This window comes from Anomalospiza imberbis, chromosome 2, assembly GCF_031753505.1.
Source record: "Anomalospiza imberbis isolate Cuckoo-Finch-1a 21T00152 chromosome 2, ASM3175350v1, whole genome shotgun sequence".
Classification (NCBI taxonomy): Eukaryota; Metazoa; Chordata; class Aves; order Passeriformes; family Viduidae; genus Anomalospiza; species Anomalospiza imberbis.
This window is the reverse complement of record NC_089682.1, coordinates 25,967,386-25,990,154: the sequence shown is the minus strand read 5'-3', so window position 1 is coordinate 25,990,154 and position 22,769 is coordinate 25,967,386. Positions and strand designations below refer to the sequence as shown.

Here is a 22,769-nt window from a genome sequence, read left to right as displayed (position 1 = left end):
ATCCTAATTGCACAGTACTTATTTTTTAAAAAATTAATTCTGTTATTTTTTAGGCTTATATAAACTATAGTGTCCTGTACTTCTTAAGGATAGAACTTCTTAAGGATAATACACTCCTCCATTTTATTTTAAGTGGCATACAAGATATTCTTGATACTTGCTGTAAACATTTTTTAAGTGTCGATAAATATAGGTAAAATAATTTATTGAAGAGTACAGGAATTAATGTAAGGACCTCAATGAAGTTTAAATAATATTTAGGAACATAGTATGTACACTAATCATCATATGAGTTCAAAGCCAAGGACTACTTTACAGACATGCAGAATTGTCAGATTCTATCTATACAGCAGTTAAAAATCAAACCAAGAAGTACATTCAGAGTTTTCCTATGTTATTCCAAGTGCACTTGTAGTATGAAACCCGCCCCCCCCCCCCAAAAAAATCAAACTCCAAACAAACAGGGCCACAATTCTGATGTAAAACTCGAAACTACTTTCAAGAGACTAGTGGAACAATGTTACATGAATGACCCAGATCAATCGACAGTTTCCATAGCAGACTGTGACAGAAAATAACGTATCTACAGACACACTGAGGCTAGGAAGGCACTTAGCTGGCACTGCCTAACTCCCCACATGCTGGGACCTCGGATATCACCCCAGCAAGCAGCTTTTTCCTCCTACTGCTTTGCCTCTTTGTGGCAAGAATCAGAACAAAATCAGGTACAGCAAACTGGATGTTGCCTTCCTTGAACACACAGCACTATGGACATTTTACACAGAAGTACAAATACATTTAGTAAAATTATAAAAAAAGTTATCTGACATGTTCAAACCCTTCAAAATTTAAGAAAAAATAAAATTGTTTATACTGTTTAGTACACTACTAAGATCTCACACTATATGGGGCAGTATTGTACAAGTGCTGTCAAAATCCTATCAACATCACTTGAAAACTAAATACATTTCAGATAAAATTTTGAAAAAAGCTGAATAAAGACATTAAAATACTAAAGAGAAATATTATTAGAAGATGAAATATCAATTATTTATGAAATAGCAGTGTGGAATTTTCTAAGAGAAAAGTATTTTGTCACTAAAACATAGCAGCACAATGTTGGTGAACCAAAGGTAATTCTCATTATTGGTACTTATTGAACTGTGAAATATTTAAATGTGTAGAAACTCTGGATTTCCCCACCTTGCAATAGGCTCATTCCTATCATGGTAAACATTTATGCGACCAACAAATCTGAAAGGGAAATATACAAGTAGTTTAACAGTACTGCTAATAGATTATTTAAGAAATATTTTCTAGAAAGTATGCATCACAGAGAACACTTTCCAACTGAACAGGCTCCAATTAACCAGAACATGAACAAGAATGTAAGAGATACATATAGATATACACTTAAAACATGTAAATACAAAAATACAGAGAATGGTAACTTGACATAAATTTTGCAAATAAAGAGGTGTAAAAATTAGGGATAAATCTTCTAAGTAGACCCATGAACAAGAAATAAAAAGTTTTATTCCCTAAACTACCTGAGATAAGTCAGTGCAATTACTATCTTTTACAACATCTAAAGCCTACAGCTAAATTAAAACCAAAGCACACCAAAGCAGAGAGCCAAGTAAGTAATTCTTCCTTTTAATATCTGTCAGTACATTTTATCTGTATATGGTGGCTTGACCCTTGGATAGCAGCTAAGCCATCAGCCTCTGGCTCCTTCCCTCCCAAACAGGACAGGGAAGAGAACTGGAAGACCAAAAGCAAGATCTTGACAGTTTAATAAGTGAAAGGTAAAAAACAAGAGACACAAAGGCAATCACTCCCCACCTCCCATGAGCCTGCCAATGTCCAAGCAGTCTCCAAGCAACAGCTGCTTTGGAAAACTGCCCCTGCCCCTGGTTCTATTGCTGAGCATGACACTATATGGCACAGACCCTCCGGTCAACAGAGGTCAGCCATCCTCACTGTGTCCATCCCCAGCCTATTTGCTGGAGGGGCAAAATGAGGAACAAAAAGTTTGACACTGTAAAATGTGGCAACAATAGCTATAATCATCTTGCGCAATAAATGCTCTTTTAGTCTCAGAGCAACAACACTACACCACACTGGCTGCTACGAAGAGAACTGACTTCGTTCCAGCTAGACTCAGTACACTGTATTTGCAATACCACTGTTCCGGTGGACAATCTAATGCAAGGGGGATTAAGCTGGACATTGGGGTTCTCAATGGTAGAGGAAACTGGGGAGCTGGTGGGCCTGTTACCCCAAAATGGAACCTCTGAGGCTCACAGGAGTGGTAACCTGTCTGCTTAGAGAACATACAACATGGTAGGGCCACATCTCAAGACAAGAATGTACACTTGGTAATGATGCATCACAATACTACAAGCTGACTACAAATAAATGTTCTCATTATTTGTGTGTCAAGAGCTGTCCCAAAGAATTTCACCATCTATAATAGCATGAGTTTCAACTTGCAGTCATTCACTTTGAGAGCCAACTATTTAAAAAAAGGATCATGAAAGTGATGGACTTGATACTCTAAAGAACCCATTCTCAAGCAGATTTCTAAAACAGCTTCTTAATCACCAAGATCACAGAAAAGAGATGCCTTCACACCTTAGAAATAAGCAATGTTTCTTCTACATCTTCCAACAGTATTTGCTGCCAAAAGAATGCATTTTAGCTTGACATCATATTGTTTTCAGTGTATTATTTCAGCTATTTTTTACTGTGGCAGAAAAAACAAGTGCTCCCTCAATGGTATAGGACTTCTTATATAGCTATTAAGAAAGAAAAGAATCCTCAAAAGGGGCTTCTCAAGATTTCTCATTAGGTTTAGTGGAATTGTGTACAGCTCTTTTGTAAAATACTGAGTATTTTATGACTTTATACAACTGTAGACATTTTTCTTCATGTTCTGCATTAAAGTGTTTTCCTAATCATGATGGCTTCATGCTGTCATTAGGCTGATATTTCAAAGCCTATAGTATGAGGCTCACAGTTAACAACAGCAGATGAAAATCTGTATTTCAAGTAGTCTTGACAATTTAATTTTTTTCTGGCTGACATCCTGTCAGATCTGATTAGATAGACAGTGGCTTTACTTTGTAATGTGACTGATGAAGTCCTCTACCAGGACTAGAAATGCTTGCCATTTACTTACTGTTCATTTGTGCTAGAATGTTAGTATTATCTTCAATCTGCAATGTCTTTGTAAGAGTCTTTTTAGGCCACTTCAGCATTTTGTGTTATTTTAGTTAGAACTATATAATATAATTTGTAAATCCATTTAACTGGGTGCATATAAATGACAATACTTTGCAATATGCTGAAAGCAAAGGAGTGAATGCCACAGGCAACTTCTCCATATCGTGGAACACTCTCTTCCTCTGCAGAACCTCACAAATTTTATGTGACAGAGAGGGTATGGGTGCCAATATCAAGAAGTATACTAAGTATTAGTAAATCTTAACTTCTTTCTTATTTTTGTATTACAAAAAAAAGAAACTGAAGTTTTAAAATTTTCACCATGTTCCTCAGTGGACTGCTTTGTGCCACACCCCTTTGGAAATCACTACCCCAGAGCACACCTAGGGAGCTACCTGCACAAAAGGAGTATGGATGGAAGACCTACCTGACTTCAAGCTCACTCTGGGGCTCACTAACCAGAGAGATGCAGCCAGTATCCTTTCATTATGATTTTTTATGATTTATTGCTCAGGTACCTTAAATGAAAGGAGTAAGAATTATTGTCTTACTTATAAAGGTCAGGCTGAGGTTGTTCACATTCAATGGTAGCATGTAGTGCATCGATTTCCTGTTCATTGTGAAATGCCTTGGTGTCTTGAACAGCATAGTAAGTCTGGAATCAATAAAAACATGTAAATAAAATAAAAAAGAACATATACACAAGACATTAATCTGTACAGACAATGCAGTTCAGCATGAAATTTACTAACTTTTATCTAAGAGCTCATAATTCAAATAAGAAGCATCTATAAATGCTCCTATTTGGGCATCTTCTTACATGGTCTTTTCCTACCTTGTTTTTTAATGATTCTACACTTATGTGCAAGTACCTTGCAGTGTACTCATGAATCAGGTCACCATGAAAGCATATAAGCATATATAACATTATAGTATTACCACTGCAATCTGCATGCCTATACTGGACACAAACAAAATCACAAATAAATGTCTTAAAACTTTTCATAAAATAATATTTCTTTTAGAGAAATGAAGTCAGATGGTCGAAACATAAATTACACAAATTATTGTACCTGCTTACACATATAGGCATGAAGTCATATTGTGATCTGTGTCAAAAATTAAAAGCAAACTTTGCCTTAGAAAAAAAAATGTAGAACATTTAATTACTTTGTGACTGGATTCACCATCCAAACTAGTTGTTGTAACAAAACATGTTCCATCCCCTCTACTACTCGATAGGAATATTAAATCACATGGGAATTTTTCATCTTCTTTTACCATTACAATATCTCCAACCTAAGGAAAAACCACAAGAAAATAAAATTCATGCATGTAGCAGCCCAAATTTCAGATTTCCTAACACAAATATTTTGAAAATTCAACTATTTTTATTTACACCAGGATTTTACCACAAGAGTAAAAAAAAAATAGAGAGATATCTCTGGAAAACTGAATTATACATTGTGGAATGACTGAGATCTACTCTTTCTGGCTTTCCGCTCAGGACAGCCACCCTGTAAGTAGAGTCTTAATAAGTTTTGCAATATTATTTGAGAGATGGAAAATATTTTCCTTGTTTTAAGACTAAATACAACAAAACTGTTTCAAAAACACCAGGAGATATGAGCTGCTCTTAGATACAGCTGAAAAATCCAGTAATTTAATCTGCTGATGAAAACAGGATACATTTTTAGCAGAATTTTTGACTAGAAGTCCATCCTATTTTTATCCATGTTTAAAGGTGAGCAAAATAATTTTTACTCATGGAAACATAGGCAATATTTTACAGCATGTCAGAATCTTGCAACAGAACAGCCAACCAATTACAAATTCAAAATATTCTTGCAAATCATTCAAGAAAAATGAGTTTTTCTACAATTTTGAAGATTAAACAAGTGGCAAAGACATACTCCATGTTCTAAGAATATCAGGGTTTTAATAAAAATCCCATAAAAAACACAATTTTTGCAATTTTTCATGTAGGTCAATATCTCTTCAATATACTTTTATGTCATAATAAGACTCAGCTTAATCATTGCTTGTTATACCCTTATAAAGTTAAATTCCACTATCCTTAGCAGTTCACAGGAGTCATTTAATTGCAGTTAAGCAAAACAGTCTGATAATCAGCAATAGTACCATCTAAAAATAAAATTTTAGAATGATTATAAAAAATGAGATTTATGTAATTGTAGATACAAAAAAATTTTCCTTAACCAATAGCAATGAAAAATTGAAGATTGTACATATGGCACAGGAGAACACAAACCCTAAGCATATCTGCAACAATCAGGTATGAAATTCTCATTTTCCTCAATCCAAGCCAAATAAAAGTACTAGTACATAGCATCTTAATACAATTTAAAAGCTGCTCCAGTATTTGCCACTATGTCAGCTAAGGATGCAAAGGGGACAGGGACAGGTTCTTTCTGGTGAAAAGTGACAGGACCTGAGGCAGTAGGCACAACCTCAAATGTGGAGGCTCCACCTCGTTTTCATCATGCTGCTGACTGAGCACTGGAAAAGCTGCCCAAGGGAGGTAGTGGGGTCCCCATCCTTGGAGAGACTTGAAACCTGTCTAGATAGGGTCCTGAGCAAACAGCTCTTGGTGGCCCTACTGAAGCTGGGGGCTGGACCAGAAAACCTCCAATAAAATGAAGTAACATAACTGTCAGTGCCAACCTCAACCATTCTCTGATTGTGTGAAAAAGAAATTTTTTTAGCAATTCTTTTTTTTCCTTCTTTAATGAAGTGTCCTCAGGCTTTAGGTGCAGAGGGGTGTACTTTTTACAACCTAGTCTGTTTTCTCATGTAATATAGATCTGAGAATTTCACCCATTTATAAATACACACAGATATTCCTTTCTATGCAAGTGTTTTCAAGGTTTGTCTCTCCTATCATTTAGTCACTCAATATACACCCTCTGAAAGGCAATAAACAGGAGAGAAATTAAGAAAATATGGGCGACAGATTAACCACTAAAATTCAAAATCCAGTTACATGGTACTTGAATATTTTTGTTTGGAATATTTAACTGGTTAGTTAATACACCTGGAATTCTCAAGCATGTGATGTCCTAATTTATTTATTACCAGGAAGCCCTAGGCAGAAGCTATCACACTCAAATGGAATGTCACAGCAGAAAGGCTGTTAACATTGTTCATACACTTATGCCCAAAAACAGCAGAGCAGAAAAAGACATCCAAACAAACATACTCAAACTAAGAAAATTCCAAATATCTATCAAATTTCTGAGTTCTAAAGAACATAATGTTAAGAAGTTCATCTGCTCACAAAAAAAAAAAAAAACAAAAAAAAACAAGCAGCAAAAATTAATTTTTGAAAATATACCAAAAAGGGAATATAGCAGCATTCACCAGGTCAATGACAAGACTGTGATTTGCTGGGTTTTGAGAAAATATTTAGAATGTGTTTTGTCTGTACGTATGCATGCATCTCTATACATAGCACTGACTGTCAAAATCTGGCTTAAATAAATTATTAATGTGCATAATAGTAATTATACCCTTCCCAGAGAGTGTTCAAGGCCTGGTTAAATAAGGCCCTGAACAACCTGGTCTAGTGCAAGGTGTGCCTGCCCACGGCACAGGGATTGGAACTAGAGTGATCTTTAAGGTCCCTACCAACCCAATGTATCCTATGATTCTGTGATAATCACAGTGGACAAAAAATAGAGAAAAGATAAATCATGACAGAAATTCCAAGTTAAAAATGGAAAATGAAAGTAACATTTACGGAAGGAGTTAAGTTAATTCCAGTTAAGCAAAACAGCCTGATAGAACACAGCAATAGTAACATCTAAAAATAAAATCTTAGAATTATGATAATAAGTGAGATTTATCTAATTTCATTAGATAGTTTAACTCTATAGGAGTTTAATTTTATAAAAATACTTTATTCAGAGACATACAACTAAAAATTAGTATACAGTAGATCTAATAATTAAATGCAATAAATGCTATATCATCATACTATATTTCTGTATAACTTGTTTTATGTGTGAAGTGTACAAGAAGGGTGAAGTAAAGTCTGACTCACAAAACCTGCTAAGTCATAGTTACTTACTCTTAATTTTCGGCTTTGCTTTCTAACCAGTTTACCGTGCTGAATGAAATGAACAGGGCATTGATTTATTGCATTGTCAGCTTTATGTCGCAGCCAATCTTCATAACCCTAGAAAAGAGTGAAATGGAATAATGCAGCGATGCACATTTGGCTATAAAGACACAGGATAGCTCTAGCTTGTAAGAAGAATTTTAAGAATTATCCTTGATTACTGTAAGGGAAAAATATTCTCACTAGGACAAATAAAATTGTGATACACGTCAGTACTAGAGTCATACTGGATATCTATGAAAAAGAGCATTCGTGATTACAATTAGTCTAAAAACCCCATGTATTTCAATGAAGACATTTGGATGAATAAGGGCTTCTGAAGTGTAGAACAGTTTCTGGTATTTACATGATCATCTCTTGCTCATGACCTATTGACTCGAGTAAGTGCGCAGTGCTTATAAAAGCAGCTGGCAAGAAGGTGGTAGTGTAGGCAATATATTTTGGAAGAATGGGACTTTATCCTGTAAGATGATAGACATGACATAACAAAAGGTTGCCATATTTGATGGCTGTCATATAATTAAGCCAAACCTTTTAACTGTATATACAACATATAGTTGTGAAGAATTTTGTTTCAAGAAACTTTGCAGAGTACCCTATTTTTAGTGCTTAATTACCCTATGAATTTGTGGTTTATACAAGCAGACAAACTAAAGGGTAGGCAATCTACAACTTTCTATTGAAAAGGCCCAGCCATATGACAAAGATTGGGACTGACAAAGTAATCAGTGGTTAAGTTAAGAGATAGAAAATACCACTTGTAGTCCATAGCATTTTTAGATCTAACTCTCTTGAGTACATTTGAAAATTCAATGCAGAACAAAAGTATCACCACCATGGATGCTCTCAAAAATAATCTGGGAGCTCACACAGACTTTATAACTTTAGTGTAATATGCTTCCAGAGGTTGGTACAGCTCCTCAAGAAGGTGCCAAAATGTACACAAGTTGTTGGGAAGAAAAATCAAGGAAATACACAGAACTGCAGTACCAGGCATAGCATGTCATAACCCAGGCTTTAGTAGGTCACTATTAACAGTAGGACTTCTAAGTGTAGCATTCAAAATCTTAAGAGTGGGAAAGCCACACTAAAATACTAGTTCTTGCACATACCACAACTTCTGCTCACCAAGAAGTGCTGAATTTAACTATAGAATATACTCAATTATGAATAGTTACCACTGTAAAGAAAGAGAAACACAACTCTCCATAGCTTCTTTGAAGACTCATGAAGTCTGCATTTAGCATAAAGACTGTGAAGGTAGTAAGGTATCTATTAAGGGACAACTGAAATTATTCTGTTTCGTGTCCATCTGGGGTGGAGTTAACTTTCTTCACAACAGTCCTGTGCTTTGTACTTGGGGCTAAGCCAGTCTTGGTTACATCCCAGTGTTCTGGCTACTACTGAAGAGTGTCAGCATCAAGGCTTTCTCTTCAGCCTTCTCCCACAGCAGACCAGCAGGCTGTGGTGGGTAAGAGGCTGGGAGGGGGCATTGCTTGGACAGCAAACCCAAACTGACCCAACTCTCTTTTAGTTTTATTTTTGTTCACTACATTACTCACCTGTTTGATAGCTGTGACAGTGATGACAAACAGAAGTGGAAGTCCACTTGTAACTGGACTAGTAGGTGTATCAATAATTAACTGCAACAAAAAGAACAAGTCTTTTCTGGTTATATTTTTGTGAATGTAAGCAGTCAATCTTTCAATTAAGATCTTTCAAGCAATTTCATGAATATGTTACAGGACATCAAGGAATTTTAATTGAAAAAAACAGTATTTCAATACAACTTTAAGAATGTGTACTATACAGATAAAAATTTGAAAACTGGATTCTGTAAGAAGATACAATATTGTAGTTAGATCACATTAACATCAGATGTTAATGCCTCGTTACATCTGATTTTATTTGCCTTAAAGTGCAAGACTTTAAGGAAGTATTAAACGGGAAAGCTGCAGCTTTGGAAGCAAAATTATGGAGCACCATTAGAAATTAGCATGGCACTGGATTTACATGTTATACAATAGAACTGTTCTTATCCACACAAAGTAAATTCTGAATTATTGAGCTGGGACTTCTGCAAATATAAATAAAGAGGCAGAATTCACAGAGGGAGTGCAAATGACAAAATCTAAGTTGTGCTGGGAATCTGCACTGCTTTTTTTCTACAGGATTTGGTCTGCAAAGTAATGCAGCTTTTAACTTAGTAAGATTTTTATTATTTAACACAATAAGTGACTGCGACAGGTTCAGAACTAAGACATCTATAAAGCAGCACACTAGGTATTCATGGAACTAATTTCAAAAACAAGTATTTATGTACCTCCCTAAGGAAGCATCATATCAGTACCTATTATTTCAGTTCTCATACGCTTTGATCACAGTACAGTTGGAAAACTGCGATCAAGATATTATTTTGTTATAAAATATAGTATTTTTGCAAAACAAAGAAAACTTTGTCATCAACAGAATTTATAGTAACAGCTTTATTGACCTGGATGTTTATTGTAAAATAAAAATTACAGACATTATTTTCAATTTTTTCAAGACATAGGTCTTGCCATCCAACTAGTGCAGCTGTCAAATTCTCTTCAGATTAAATTCACACTGACAACCTGGAAATTAAATAAAACCTCTTCTGGCACATCACCAGTGTAAAAAAGGCTTTCTAGGCACAACCATTTACCTCCATGGTCATCAAAATCAGGTAATTTTAAAACCTTTTCAACTTCTCCCTATTTTAGGAAGAGCACAGAACTTACTGGGAAATAGGCATAGCTTACCTGAACAAGGAAAATGATGAGAAAATAGAAGTTAGCTATTCTTCTGAATTGCTCAAACAAATTTTTTGGTATAAAGTTCCAAAACGTGTACTGAAAACAAATGCACAGATTATGAGCGTTTGTGAAGAAAATATTATTCACATTCAATTTTATAATTCATATTTGAAGATGAAACTAAACAAGAAGCAGCAGTGTTTTTGTTACTTAGTCTAATAATTTATTGAATTTGGATCTTAACTGACAATCATGTATTCTTAGAATAGTATTGTTTTCCTGAACTGTAATAATCTTTGTACTAGGGACTGCAATCATTTTTATCTAGGAACAATACTTGTCCAGAGTTAGTTAGTTATGGAATGGTTTATTTAAAGCCGTTAATGGATTTTAAAAGCATCTTAGTAATTTCAAAAAGCACTTTTAATTCACTTTTATGTTGTATTCACGACTTGAGATAGGTGGCACTCAGAGTTAATTACACTGTAATAGCAAGACAACCACATAAATGCCGTCAGCTCTTTTGTTCCTTGGCAGGGACACAAAAATACTCAAGATAAACTACAGTGGTGAATAAGAGCAAGTGGCTGCATATTTCTGCACTGATCTTACAAATAAGTGTTGTAAAATGACATAAGATACAGTACATAAAGCTGCAAACAGAAAATGTAAAAACTTCAAATTTAAGAAGTCATGTTAAAGTGATAAAGGACCTTAACATCATCTAGTCCCCATCCCCAGCCCTGCAGCAGGTTCAACTACACTCTTTTTACAGAGGTCACTCTGTAGCTCCAGCAAAACATGGCAAGGATTGCTTATTGGAACAGATGTAAAAAAATGTCAGCTAAAATTGTGTAAAAAGGTTTGAAAAATAGCTTGAGAAAACTTACACTGTATCATCTTATTATCCAAATTATCCTTTGACACATAATAAAATGACAAGTCCAATAAAACTTTCATTTCAAATGAGATGGGGAAAGAAGCTTATCCTAATTTATTTGCTCTGTTACAAATGTGCCTTGTCTCCTCTTGGCAGAGTGCACTTATACTTGCTGATAACCAAATTATTCCAAGAGCTAGACATCTTCTGAATTTGGCCCTGAAGGCAAAGACAGAGCTCCAGAAGGAAAGTACTCCTATTATATCTGGAGACGAGAAGGATCTATGAGAAATACACTTTAAATGTATATGAAACCCTATTACATAGAGCAATCTTTTTACTTCCTGGGTGTCAAAGCCTGAACATGTGTAGGAATGAAATGTTCTTCTTCTGTTGTGTGCCAAAAATCATTATCTATCCTCAATATGCCCTAAATTACCACTTAATCCTGCATAACAGCTAGTTTAGTATTAAATCACCTGTGAGCAAACCAAAACTCAGGCAGGCAGACATGCAACAGCTAGAAAATCAAGTGTTCTAGTCTTGCAATCAGAACACTTTTCATCAGACAGGAATGCAGTTTGCACCACTCATTATCCAGCTACATGGAATTTTCAAAGAGAATGAGTTACATTTGGTTATTTTTCCTTGCACAACAATGTTGATCATTCAAACTGCTGTTATGATAGATGACCATCTATCTATTCAACGACAATAACTGCATATTTTCATGATTATCAGGTAAGTTATCTTTATTTTCTAATTTTATCCATTTATTTTTTTAAGAAACTTTGCCTTCTGGGAAAGAAAAGTGAAAAACGTTTGTTTCCATTTTTCTTTTTAGCTCTTTTGATAGAAATACTATTTTTCCCATGGTAAAGGGTCTTCTGACCATTAAAAGTTTAATGATTTACACAAGCCCCCCAAATCACCATTCATTAAATAAAAATGTAATGTCTTATATAATAACTTCCATTTTAAATGTCCTAGAGGGTTCTTTGACTACATGTGTGGTAAGAGCATTTTATTGTTGGACTAGATATTTAAAATATCTGATTGAGGAATCAAGTAAATCAATAAAAACAACAATCCATAAAAAGGCTGTTCACCTATACCCTTAGTATCCAATCCTCCTCCTATTCCAACTTTTGTTCACTCCTTTCCCTGCCAAGCTGTGGTCAACCACACCTCCACCTTTGATCAGCAACTCTCTTAGGTGAATAAAAGTGAGTAACATGGGAACAAATCACTTTTATGGTTGAAAAGTGCTTCATAAAATGGATGTTTCTTTAACACAGACTGCTTCTTAAAACTTTATTTTCAATCTGACAAAGTTTTAGCACTTTACGACACTGCATTTCAAGCATACTAAGTATGTCTTTATTCTGCCCATTCATCTTCAACAAAGAAGTAATAATTTTTGCAGTTCAGGCAAGAAAGAACACTAAGATGTCTAGACAGACCTTTCCCTACCCAAGCCATCAGTAGCTCAGAGTAGTATCTACAAATGGGCAAGTAATGTTTAATCAACACAATCACGCCTCAGAGAGACAACTGAGGGGCTGCCACTCAGAACAAGATTTATCTCATGACTGCTGCATTCAAGGCAGTTTCTCTACCCTAGCTAGACAGGAATAAAACAAAAATTTTTAAAGGAAAGTCATTAAAACTGACCATATTAAATCCATCGGATTACCGTGCTGAGAGTTAGTACTATCATCTCTCTTCTTCAGATAATTTCTAGTCATACTCTTTGTAAACTCTTGAAAAGTAGTTTATGTATATATAACAACCTTTTTTTCTCTATAATTCACTTGAAAGATATAAGTTTATCCAAATAGTTACACACTATTTAGATAAGCTTTCAAGTTGGAGATGGCTTAATTGATCTTTTCCAAATGCTACAAAATACCTAGAGGCCAAAGCACAAGGGTGCTTTTTGCATACTGGAGGTAACACATCAGACACAAAGTAGTAGTAATTATGCATCCAGCCAAAAGAACAACACACAGTGCCAACAGATGCATTTGAAGCACTGTGCGAGAGTCTGTAAGATAAATCTGGTGTCATCATCATTCAAGTAGATTTTCTTCCCATTTATAATTGCAGTAGCACCTGCAGTGCTGGTCTATTTCTGCATTTATGAGCACGTCCATAGTATTCCTGCTCATGCCCCTGGCTCCATCTTGCTCTTTACTGATACCATCTTGCTTTCAGCTACAACACCTCCAAAGCCAGTCAAATGCAAAAATGTAAAAGACAGTGTTCTTGACACTGTATTTTGACCTTTCCATTTGGTATCCACATGCCAGAATTTTGGCTCATATTTCAAGCTTCTCTTTCCACCCTAAGAGGTAGATATTTTAAGTAAAAGGAGAGTTCCTTAAGCAATCACTTTAAAAGCTGAAGCTGTAAGAAAAAGCACTTTGTACTGAGTTTTGTCAACACCTCAGTTTCTTACAAATTATTTGTTTTAAATAGTCACCACCTCTCTTCTAACACATCCTGATTTCACTCTTTTCATTCAACCTTTTTGACTGTTTCTTGTAAATGTTTGAAAGTACTACAATAAAAACATTTACTATATTGGTTTAGCCCTGGTTTGTAGACGCCTTCCTATGATGATTCTCATCCTTTCCACAAAACAAAATCCATCCCGAGGACAATAAAATCAGAGTAGTATAGAGAAAAACTGATCTTGCATTCATTTGTGTCCATGGTGACATCAGTATTTTTAATGATCACATTTTTATACCAATTACCAAGAAACAATACATTCTTAAAACTGCAAACTAGATTGCAGGCATGTGTGGATAGTGTAGGATGGTTTGGGTGGAAAAGGACTTTCAAGATCTGCTCAAGCATCTAGTCCCAACCTCCTTGCCATGGGCAGGGACACCTTCCACTTGACCAGGTTGCTCCAAGCCCCATCCAAACCAACCTCGAACACTTCCAGAGGTGCAGCATCTACAGTTTCCCTGGATATCCTGTTCCAATGCCTCACTATCCTCAAGGTAAATCTAAACCAACCCTCTATTAAGCTTCAAGCCCTTCTCCCTTGTCCTTTCACTTAATGCCCATGTAAAAAGTCCCTCTCCGGCTTTTTTGTAGTCTCTTTTTAGGTACTGAGCATAACACTTTATATATAACACCACCTTACAAAGTATTATGCTACTAAAATGGCATAAATATTACATATATATGTATAGGTAGCTCTCTTCAATAGAATAACTGAAAAAGGTCTGATCAAAAGTTCCACAGTTTCTTTGAAGTTAATTTTATTTATAAAAATACTATTTTCTAAACATGATTTGTCTATCTATATAGGGAATTGGTACAGAAAACTATTGCAATGGGTATTAAAAAAACCAGGAAATCAGTAATTATCTGAAATCATAAGAAGTGAATTGAGAGTATGCCCTGTCTAACTCAAGTGACTTGCTTATAAACATAAAGGAAGTTTATAGCAGAACTGATCTATGTTCTTTAATGTATTAAACTTATGTGAAGACTTTGACTCGAAGCAAAAAAATTCAGACTTCTGTGCTTATATGCTACTCAATAGAATTGCAATATTTTGAAAAGTGTTGTGCCATATTTATGACAATTTGGAATGAATGCAGAAAGACACAACAATATTTTAACAGAAGTATTAACATATACACCATCTGCACAGTGTTTATCGCTCCACTGAAGGAGGGACTTCAGTTTCTCCATACCACAAGGTTATTCACAACACAAGGATGAGTGAAAGCTCTGCTACATGTAGGGCTTTAACAGGTGAGTAACAACCAACAGTACATTCAGAGAAAAGTGCAAAAATGAAACTGATTTGGGGAAGTTAGATCAAATGGCACACTTGATGAACAAACATAAATAATTTGGCATAGGATTCCTTAAAAACATTTGCTGAAAAAACAGGATTTCTATTACAAACAACTCTATCTTTAGTAGTCTCTGTTCAGGAACTTTCAGTCCTATCAAATACAGGCTGTTAACTCCAGGAACTCCTCTGACAAAGAAATCTCCCAGCATCTGTAATTATGTAATCATAATTTAAAAAAAAAGAAAAAAAAAAACTTACAGCAAGGATGACTGACTGAAGTCAGAAGTCACAGAGAATACAAGGAAAAAAGAAAGAGCGTGTGAGAGCAAGCAAGCTTCACTTTCTCACTTGTAAAGAGAAAAGAATTAAACCTGTCTTCCTTGGCATTAGGTTTGGACCTGTAGTTTTCCTTCCTTCTTCTGCTTCTCTTTCGCTACATGAACACTCCACACTGATACAAAAACTTAAAAAGCTCTGTTTGAGGGAGTACCAGCAGAAGACAAAATATTGCTAATAACCCTGGACTGAGCCTTGAGAAGGGTAAATGGCTTCTCCAGGGAGCACAAGGGAGGTTGCCAAGAACCTCTAACCTGGAAATCCCATGCTGAGTAGGATCATCAAGAGCAAAGAAGAGCTTTTCCTTGCTCTGTCTAGGCACTGGCAGTGGTCCCCAGAAGGAAATGGTATTATTGTGCCTGGAAGAAGTGCACACTCATCCACTCCCATCACAGCTCATGTATTGAGATCCCGCAGCTGGCCCCTTTCAGAGTCCAATTGATTCAGAGGCATTTAGCTTTACTGCCAGCCAAGCATCTCTAACAGCTCCTGCCCTGCTCAGTTTTTGGCAGGGCTGGGCACACCTGACCCTTCAGCCCTTGCAGCATAGGATCTGACCTCCTGCTTCCCCCAGTGTGGCTGGGAGTCGGGGGATTACCCAGGCAGAAATGAAGAGCTCTGTGGTACAGCTGCGTTCAGAGCAGATGAGAAAAAGGCACACACAGCACTTCCTGCATTAGTCCCTGTCCCATACACGTCCCTGTCACAAACACATGACTATGCCTCTTTCCCCTGTGAGCTTTGCATACTTTTCTGGCTTTCAAATATCATTGCTCAGGGCTGTGTTTGAACTCCTCATGTTGAAACTGCTATGTCATGGCTCTAGAGAGGCCATACAAAGGCTTCCAGTTGTGAAGCATCACCTTGGAAAGTGTGGGACAGCCTAGGTGTCTGCTGGGTTCCAAGTGGCTCATCTTGATAGAGGTGATTTAATATTTCCTTAAGCTTCAGTATTAACATTTTTTCTAAATGTGGCAACAAGATGAGAAATCAGAGCAGACCCAGTCTTTGTGTGTTTATAATAGCACTATGAGCGAGTGCTGCAGGGAAGAGGTACAGCACAAGGGCATGAATTTCTGCTGAAAGAAAGGAATATTTCAACAACATCTGCTGAAACATGTCAGAATTACTTAATTTTATTAAACTATTAGTCATTGCAATTAATTGTGAGTCAATTCAATCAGATTAGCACTGAAGGTAGCTAAGGTTTCCCTTGCAATGAATAGGATTCCCAACACACAGCATTATTGTCTCAGGCCACTATCACAGAAATCAATGTTTGGATCAGTATTTAATGAAAAGTCCTAAAGAAGCAGACAACTGAAGACTGCATTATTTGTGCAACAAAACCAGGATCGCTTTTGATTCATATATATAGCACTACAAAGTAGGAAATAAGAGTGGTCCTGTTCTCCCAACTGAGAACACCGATTGCTTTTCTATAAGGAGGAACAGGAAATAAAGCGACAGCACAAATAAGCACTTTGTAATTTCATGTACAATTTGAGTGACATCTCTTTAGGGCAAATTCTTCAAGTAATAGTTCTGCATCCACTAAGAGTAGAGTCAATATTGCCTTTCATGCAAGAGTCTTATCCCCACTACTCTTCAGTATCATCCAACAGGAGCATAAGCCCTGCTGCTTCCAGTTATGTTGGTGACCCAGGCATAAGTGGGTTCTGTAGCTGTAAAATTTCTCTTTATTAAATTATGACAGTAAAAGTCCGCAACTGGACAGGACCACCAAGGCAAAATACTGTGTGTTGATTATCCACAGACTGAAATGAAGAGTAAAAGCCTTTGTAAGTCTCCTTAACCCAACTTTCTCTATGGTGATATGGTGGGGGAAAATCTGGTCTCCTGCCTAAATTTAGTGGATTTTCTAATTTTGCCAGGTGTCCCTAACACACAGGAAATTCTCTTGGCTCTCATTAAACAGGTTACTCCTACCCAAGAATTCCTGAAATCTTTGGCTCTTTCTTGTAGTTCTTTCTTTTTGGGGTTTTGGGAGGGTTGATTTTTTTTCCAAAAGCGATAAGCAGCTGTAATTAAACATGTTCCAATGAACTTCATGTTGTTCCTTCAAAAAAGATGTTATTTTCAGTACAATTTTCCCCTCTGTTCAAGAGAAATGTACGCATTCGATCAGTCTTCAATTCATTCATTCCAGTAGAACAAGAAGTGCAAATCCATACTTTGTCAACAAATTAGCTTCTTGAAGTATAGCAATTCTAGGAAAGTATTAGATTAACTTCAGGAAAAGGGAATCATGCCACTAAATAAATCCATAGTTTGCTATGTATTGGATGATCTGTGCATGATTCCACTGGTTTGGGAAAAGGGACAGACCAAAACTGAGCAAAGGCATGGAGCAGCTTTCACATAAACAATTATTGAACAGGCTCAGGCTATTCCTCCTGGACAGGAAATACGGTGGAAGACCACCAACAGAAACAAGATTATAAACAGGGGTTAACTGTATTTGAATCCTTGCATCTGACAATGACTAACTCAAATTAGCAGGAAGTTTTAAAATAAAGGCTCATAGTTTCTTTTGGCAAACATTTCTACAGTTGAACTGTTCTTTATTCTGAGAATTGACATGGGCTTAAAAGGTATTGAAGGAATTCACAGAGGAGAAATTCATTAAAAACTACTAAATACAAAATTATATTCCCAGCACAATAACATGACGCCTGAACCTTAAGGAAGTTTTGTACTAAAAAGTTATTTTATAATTTATCAGTTTTTTCAAAAAAGCAACATCCTGTTTCAGAAGGAAATGAGGTTGTTTCTCACTAAGCTTTGGTAGCTGCTATGACTGCCTAGTTTAACTTAGTTTCCTTTTAATTTCTAAGTTCCACCAAAAAGTAAATAGTATCAAAATGTGTATAATTTTTTTTTCAGAAAAAGGCAAGCCACCTCCCTGCTCAGTCAATTATTTTCTTTCTTCTACGTTTGAAACATTGAGATTTTTCTACCACCTGATATTTTTCCATGCTGCAGCACTGTCATGTGATAAATTCAATCAAGGGCACATAACAGCCACTTCAAAGGCCAACACCCAAGGCAGTTGAAGTAGCTGAAAGTTAAATCAACAAAAGGATACATGTTATAAAGGTTACTGTCTCTAGAAGGTAAAAGGAACTGCACACACAATCTGAAAGAAATGAGATTGTCTTTTACTACTTCAACATACACCTTTTGCAATATATTATTAATATCATAATTGAATTAACACATCAAACCAATAGAACACTTTTGTCTACCCCGGGTCTGTCCCTGTATCACTTTTCACAATCAGGAATGTATCATTAAGCAGACAGAGCATTAACCACATTCCACATTTACACTGCAATGTAAGTGAACTGTCCCTCTGCAATTGAATCAAAGTATTACCTTGCTGACACCAGGAAGCCTCTGGTGGAGAATAGCAAAGTGTACCTTTGGAAGGACCAAGTAAAGTTCATATCACTGCAAAGTGATGTCTTTTTCAGGGCATTATGACATGACATTTTTAGTAAAGAAGCATACAGACAGACAAATTGATTCCATTTCCTCATGCTTTTCAACTACCCTTTTTAGAAACTCAGTTTGTCTTAAATTGGTAAAGTCTGTACTTGGAAGTTTAGAGTTCCTCATCCTTGAAGAGCAATCATACACCTTACATAAGCACTAAACACCTAATGAAGCCCAGCTGAAAGTTACTGTCTGTCTTGCTGATGAAAGATGAAGGAAGTATCCTTCATGGTTGAGGTAACATTATACAGTGTGCTTGTGAGTATGTACCTTTAACAATTATGGATTTGCCATCTTAATTTTGCACATTTGAGCATTTAGTAGGAAATAAATTTCTGCATTCCCTATGCTGTAATAGGTGCCCCCCAGAGGGTTCATAAGCAAGGAAGGGACAAGGATGGGTGAAAGGGTAAGAGGAAGCAGCTTACAGAACCAAAACAAATGCCAGGCAAGTCATAATGGTGCTTATTCAGGCTGTCTGGGGTGGAGTGTGGGAATATGAGATTTCACTTGAAAGGGACAGCATAGGAAGTTCTCATATACAGGCAACAGTCATCAAGACAGCTTTCAGCAGTCTAAGGAAATGTTTAATGTTATACAGCATTTACATAAATTCTGTTCCCTCCTGAAATATCACCACTGTATTTACATCCACAAAGACAACCTACATTTTACTTTTTAAGCAAGTTTAATCAATAAACAAAAAAACTGAGAAGCATCTTGTATATATGAAATGTATTTCCACTAATACTTTTTGTTTATAAAAGGCTATTCACAGGTACTGTTCACAGCTAAATAGTTTAACATTTAAAATATTTAACTGAATATGCTTTATATCCAAATAAAAATATAGTGAAGTCTCTGTCCTGAACTGGTTGAAATCATATGTCCTGAACTGGTTGAAGTCACTAATTGCTGGCAGGGATTCCCTAGTTCAATGCATGTTTAAGTCATACTTTAAAAATCTCACTCTGCAAAGCAAAGCAGCTGGTAACTTCCACCAACTTAATATGTCAAAACATAGTTGAACAGGATGTTTTTATCAGCAGTAACTTCAATGGCTTTATTTAGATAAATCTCAAACCATATTAATAAAAAAATTTATTTTTACTAACAGGAGTACAAAAATTTGCATGAAGTGTGTTTACTCTTCCATAATTCAAAAGGCAATACAAACCAATGCGTAGAGCATAAGATTTCCCACTGTACCAGTCTGACTGTACTTAACCTGTACAGAATGCCTCACCTTTCAAGCATTCTATCTAATAAAAGATGCCTAAAATACTACGCTGCTTATTAGTACACTTTCTTTGAATCAAGTATAGTAAGAAGGTAGCAAATAGAAAATCTCACATGAGAACTAACACACCATTTGTGAAAAGTCTGGCTTTCATAATGTTAATGGCTGGCAAGTGTTCAGGTCCACGAGGGTAATCACTCAGTTCCTTGAGATCACAATGCTACCAAGGTTCTTAAAATGGCTGAGGATTTGAGACACTATTCAAAAAGAAATTCCCAGTACAGGAGATATTTTGAATTGATTATTTCCTATTAGCTGAAGGTGTGAGCTCATGAAGATTAAAATCTAAGTATATTGCAAACTTGGGAATTCTTGAGTTATTAGCCATACATCACCTGCAAGCATTCAAATTTCTATGCCACTGCAGTAAAAAATCTTTGGCTAAAGAAAGCCAGCTGGAAAGCACCAACATCCCAACTGTTGACAAAAAGCTGCTGGAGTTTATGGAAGTTAAAACTTACTAATTGAGGCAAGGGACAACTAGAAGATTTCTGAGCAGCACAAATGTATCACACTACCAAGACTTTAAGTGTGATGCGGTTTCATGTGTATAACAAAAACTGTTGACAAAATCCCACAGGAACAGTAGGAGCTTTTGAAGGGAATGACACTTTGTGTAGAGAGAGTATGATGAATTTAAGTGCTCAACAAATTAAATTATTTCTAGTACTTTGAGGTATTGCATGCCGAGTACAAACGATGCAGTCTTTCTTTAGAAAGATTTTATTTACCCCAGGATTGCCTCAAATGAAAATTGTTTTTTTCTTTGTTGAAAAGTTCATTATTACTCAAAGACTGTACTATACTAGGTACTACAGTAAACATGGGAGAAATTATTCTATTTCTATTCATTTTAGAGACAAATTAGCAATTAGTTTCTCTAGAAGAAATCTGAGATATCTTCATTTTACATTTGCTTGTTGTGGAAAGGAAAAATATACAGGCAGCCTAGGAAAAATGTTGAAAAAAATAAACAAAGAATAACTTCAGCTGATTTATCTAAACGAATGAAAGAAAATATTGGTACCTTTGATGAGACTATTCTATTATCTGGAAATCTCTGTGGAATGTATGCTTCAGCGCCTGGAGGTGGTTCACGATGGCCAACATAAATAGTCCGACTGTCCACCCAATTCTCTTCTCCAGCACACTACAGGGGAAAAAAGAGTTACTTTGTCAGTTCACTCAGTATTTCTGCAGTAACATGAGTCACACACTGAATTAACTAGTCACATGCCTGACCATCAACACATACACAGCCAGCAGCACATGACCCCTCACACTTTTCTGTATCAGCTCAAGATCACCAAAACACCTAAAGCCAAGTCAAATGTCAAAACTCTGCCTCAACTGCACTTCACTTTCCCACAACACAATGAAAGAGCATCCATGAAAATCACTGTTCTTTTTTGTTTATAACTGAAAAAAGGGCAAATGGTTTAAGATTCTCAGTCAAATTAGTATGTAGTAAGTATTTATACGTTTCTTACTCTTTACACCACTAATAAAAATCTGTGCTAATTAAAATATTTTAATATATGACAAATTCTTCACATTTTGGAGACTAGCCAGCCATAACTCAAAATTTCATTTGTAGCAAAGCAAAACTCTGTTCTCCTGAAAAACTAGTAGTGATAATTTCCCCACGCATGAATAAGCTTAGAGACTCTTAGGTTGCCAGGAGAAGACCTCAGCTTGTCAACTCAGAGCACTTCCTCTTCTATGAAAGCTGTAGAAAAAAAAGTAGGTGTGCTAAATTTTCACATTCGCATCAAACTCCACCACATCTATAGCTTCCCCAAAATTACTATTTCTGTGTTCTTCTAACTGTAAAAAAAGTATAAATCACTGCAAAAAAGTATTCACACAAAACCAAAATAACCAATTTTTTTAATTTAGAAGTTAATTTTTTGGGGAGACATGGATTATAAAATGACCATCCCTTAGTCAACCTACCTTATGAAAAACATTTTTGAAGCACAGAACACATTCCTAAAACTTGGAGAAACCCAAGCATCAGCAACTTAAACATCATCATATGGTCAAATCTGGAGTAGTTTAAATATGTCTGTCATAAGTTAAACTCAAAACCTCTGCTTTATGTTGCACTGATGCATTTACACATTCTTTCATTAAACATTATTAGACTGAAGATTCTTATCTGCATCCTCAACAGCTACATGTATTTAGTACGTTAAATATGCCCTGAAAGTGCTCCTGGGCACCGGTGCTTGTCTGCCTCTCTATAGGTGAATTGTCAGAATGACACTGAGCAAACTAACCCCAAACAAATAGTGTGACTTTGGTAGTACCCACAGCCAAAGCATCATTCCCCACAGCAGCTGGATGTACCTGTGCAGTTCTTGACAGAATTCAATCATACAGACATGGTCCTTCTTTTCTAGCTAGTCTTAATGTCAATAGTTATAGGTCCATTTACCTTACTAGTAGACAGTTGGCTATTAAGCCTAAAACAAAATTTAGTTCTCAAACTTAAAAAACATTCACCCTAACATTTTCTTCATCAATTCACATCTAAGTGATTTTTCCACTGGCCTTAAGTGCAACACAGCCAAAGATCACTTTTTACATAATTTGCTGGGAATAGACGTACAAGATCTTGCAATACTCTGCAGATTTGAAGCAGTTAGGCTAATAAAACAATTCTCTGTGATGTGCATGACTTTCTCAAGGTTAGAGAGAACATCAAAAATATAAAAAGAAAACCTATTGGACACAGACTATTAACCACAAAATAGCTG

The 22,769-nt window shown here is 36.0% G+C and overlaps 1 protein-coding gene across 7 annotated transcripts in view; it reads right to left on the bottom strand.

Moving 5' to 3' along the window:
- Positions 1-22,769, bottom strand: part of ATP11A (ATPase phospholipid transporting 11A) — a 118,376-nt gene that overhangs the window by 39,682 nt on the left and 55,925 nt on the right. For 6 of the 7 annotated variants that reach the window (XM_068180178.1, XM_068180181.1, XM_068180182.1 and 3 more), the window contains exons 2-8: positions 21,035-21,157; positions 10,153-10,242; positions 8,932-9,012; positions 7,319-7,426; positions 4,399-4,527; positions 3,780-3,883; positions 1,204-1,254 (exon numbers count right to left, since the gene is read on the bottom strand). In XM_068180178.1, coding sequence (XP_068036279.1) covers positions 1,204-1,254; positions 3,780-3,883; positions 4,399-4,527; positions 7,319-7,426; positions 8,932-9,012; positions 10,153-10,242; positions 21,035-21,157 — 686 coding nt within the window. The remainder of the gene's footprint in view (positions 1-1,203; positions 1,255-3,779; positions 3,884-4,398; positions 4,528-7,318; positions 7,427-8,931; positions 9,013-10,152; positions 10,243-21,034; positions 21,158-22,769) is intronic. The other variant, XM_068180180.1, reaches the window with a different exon arrangement.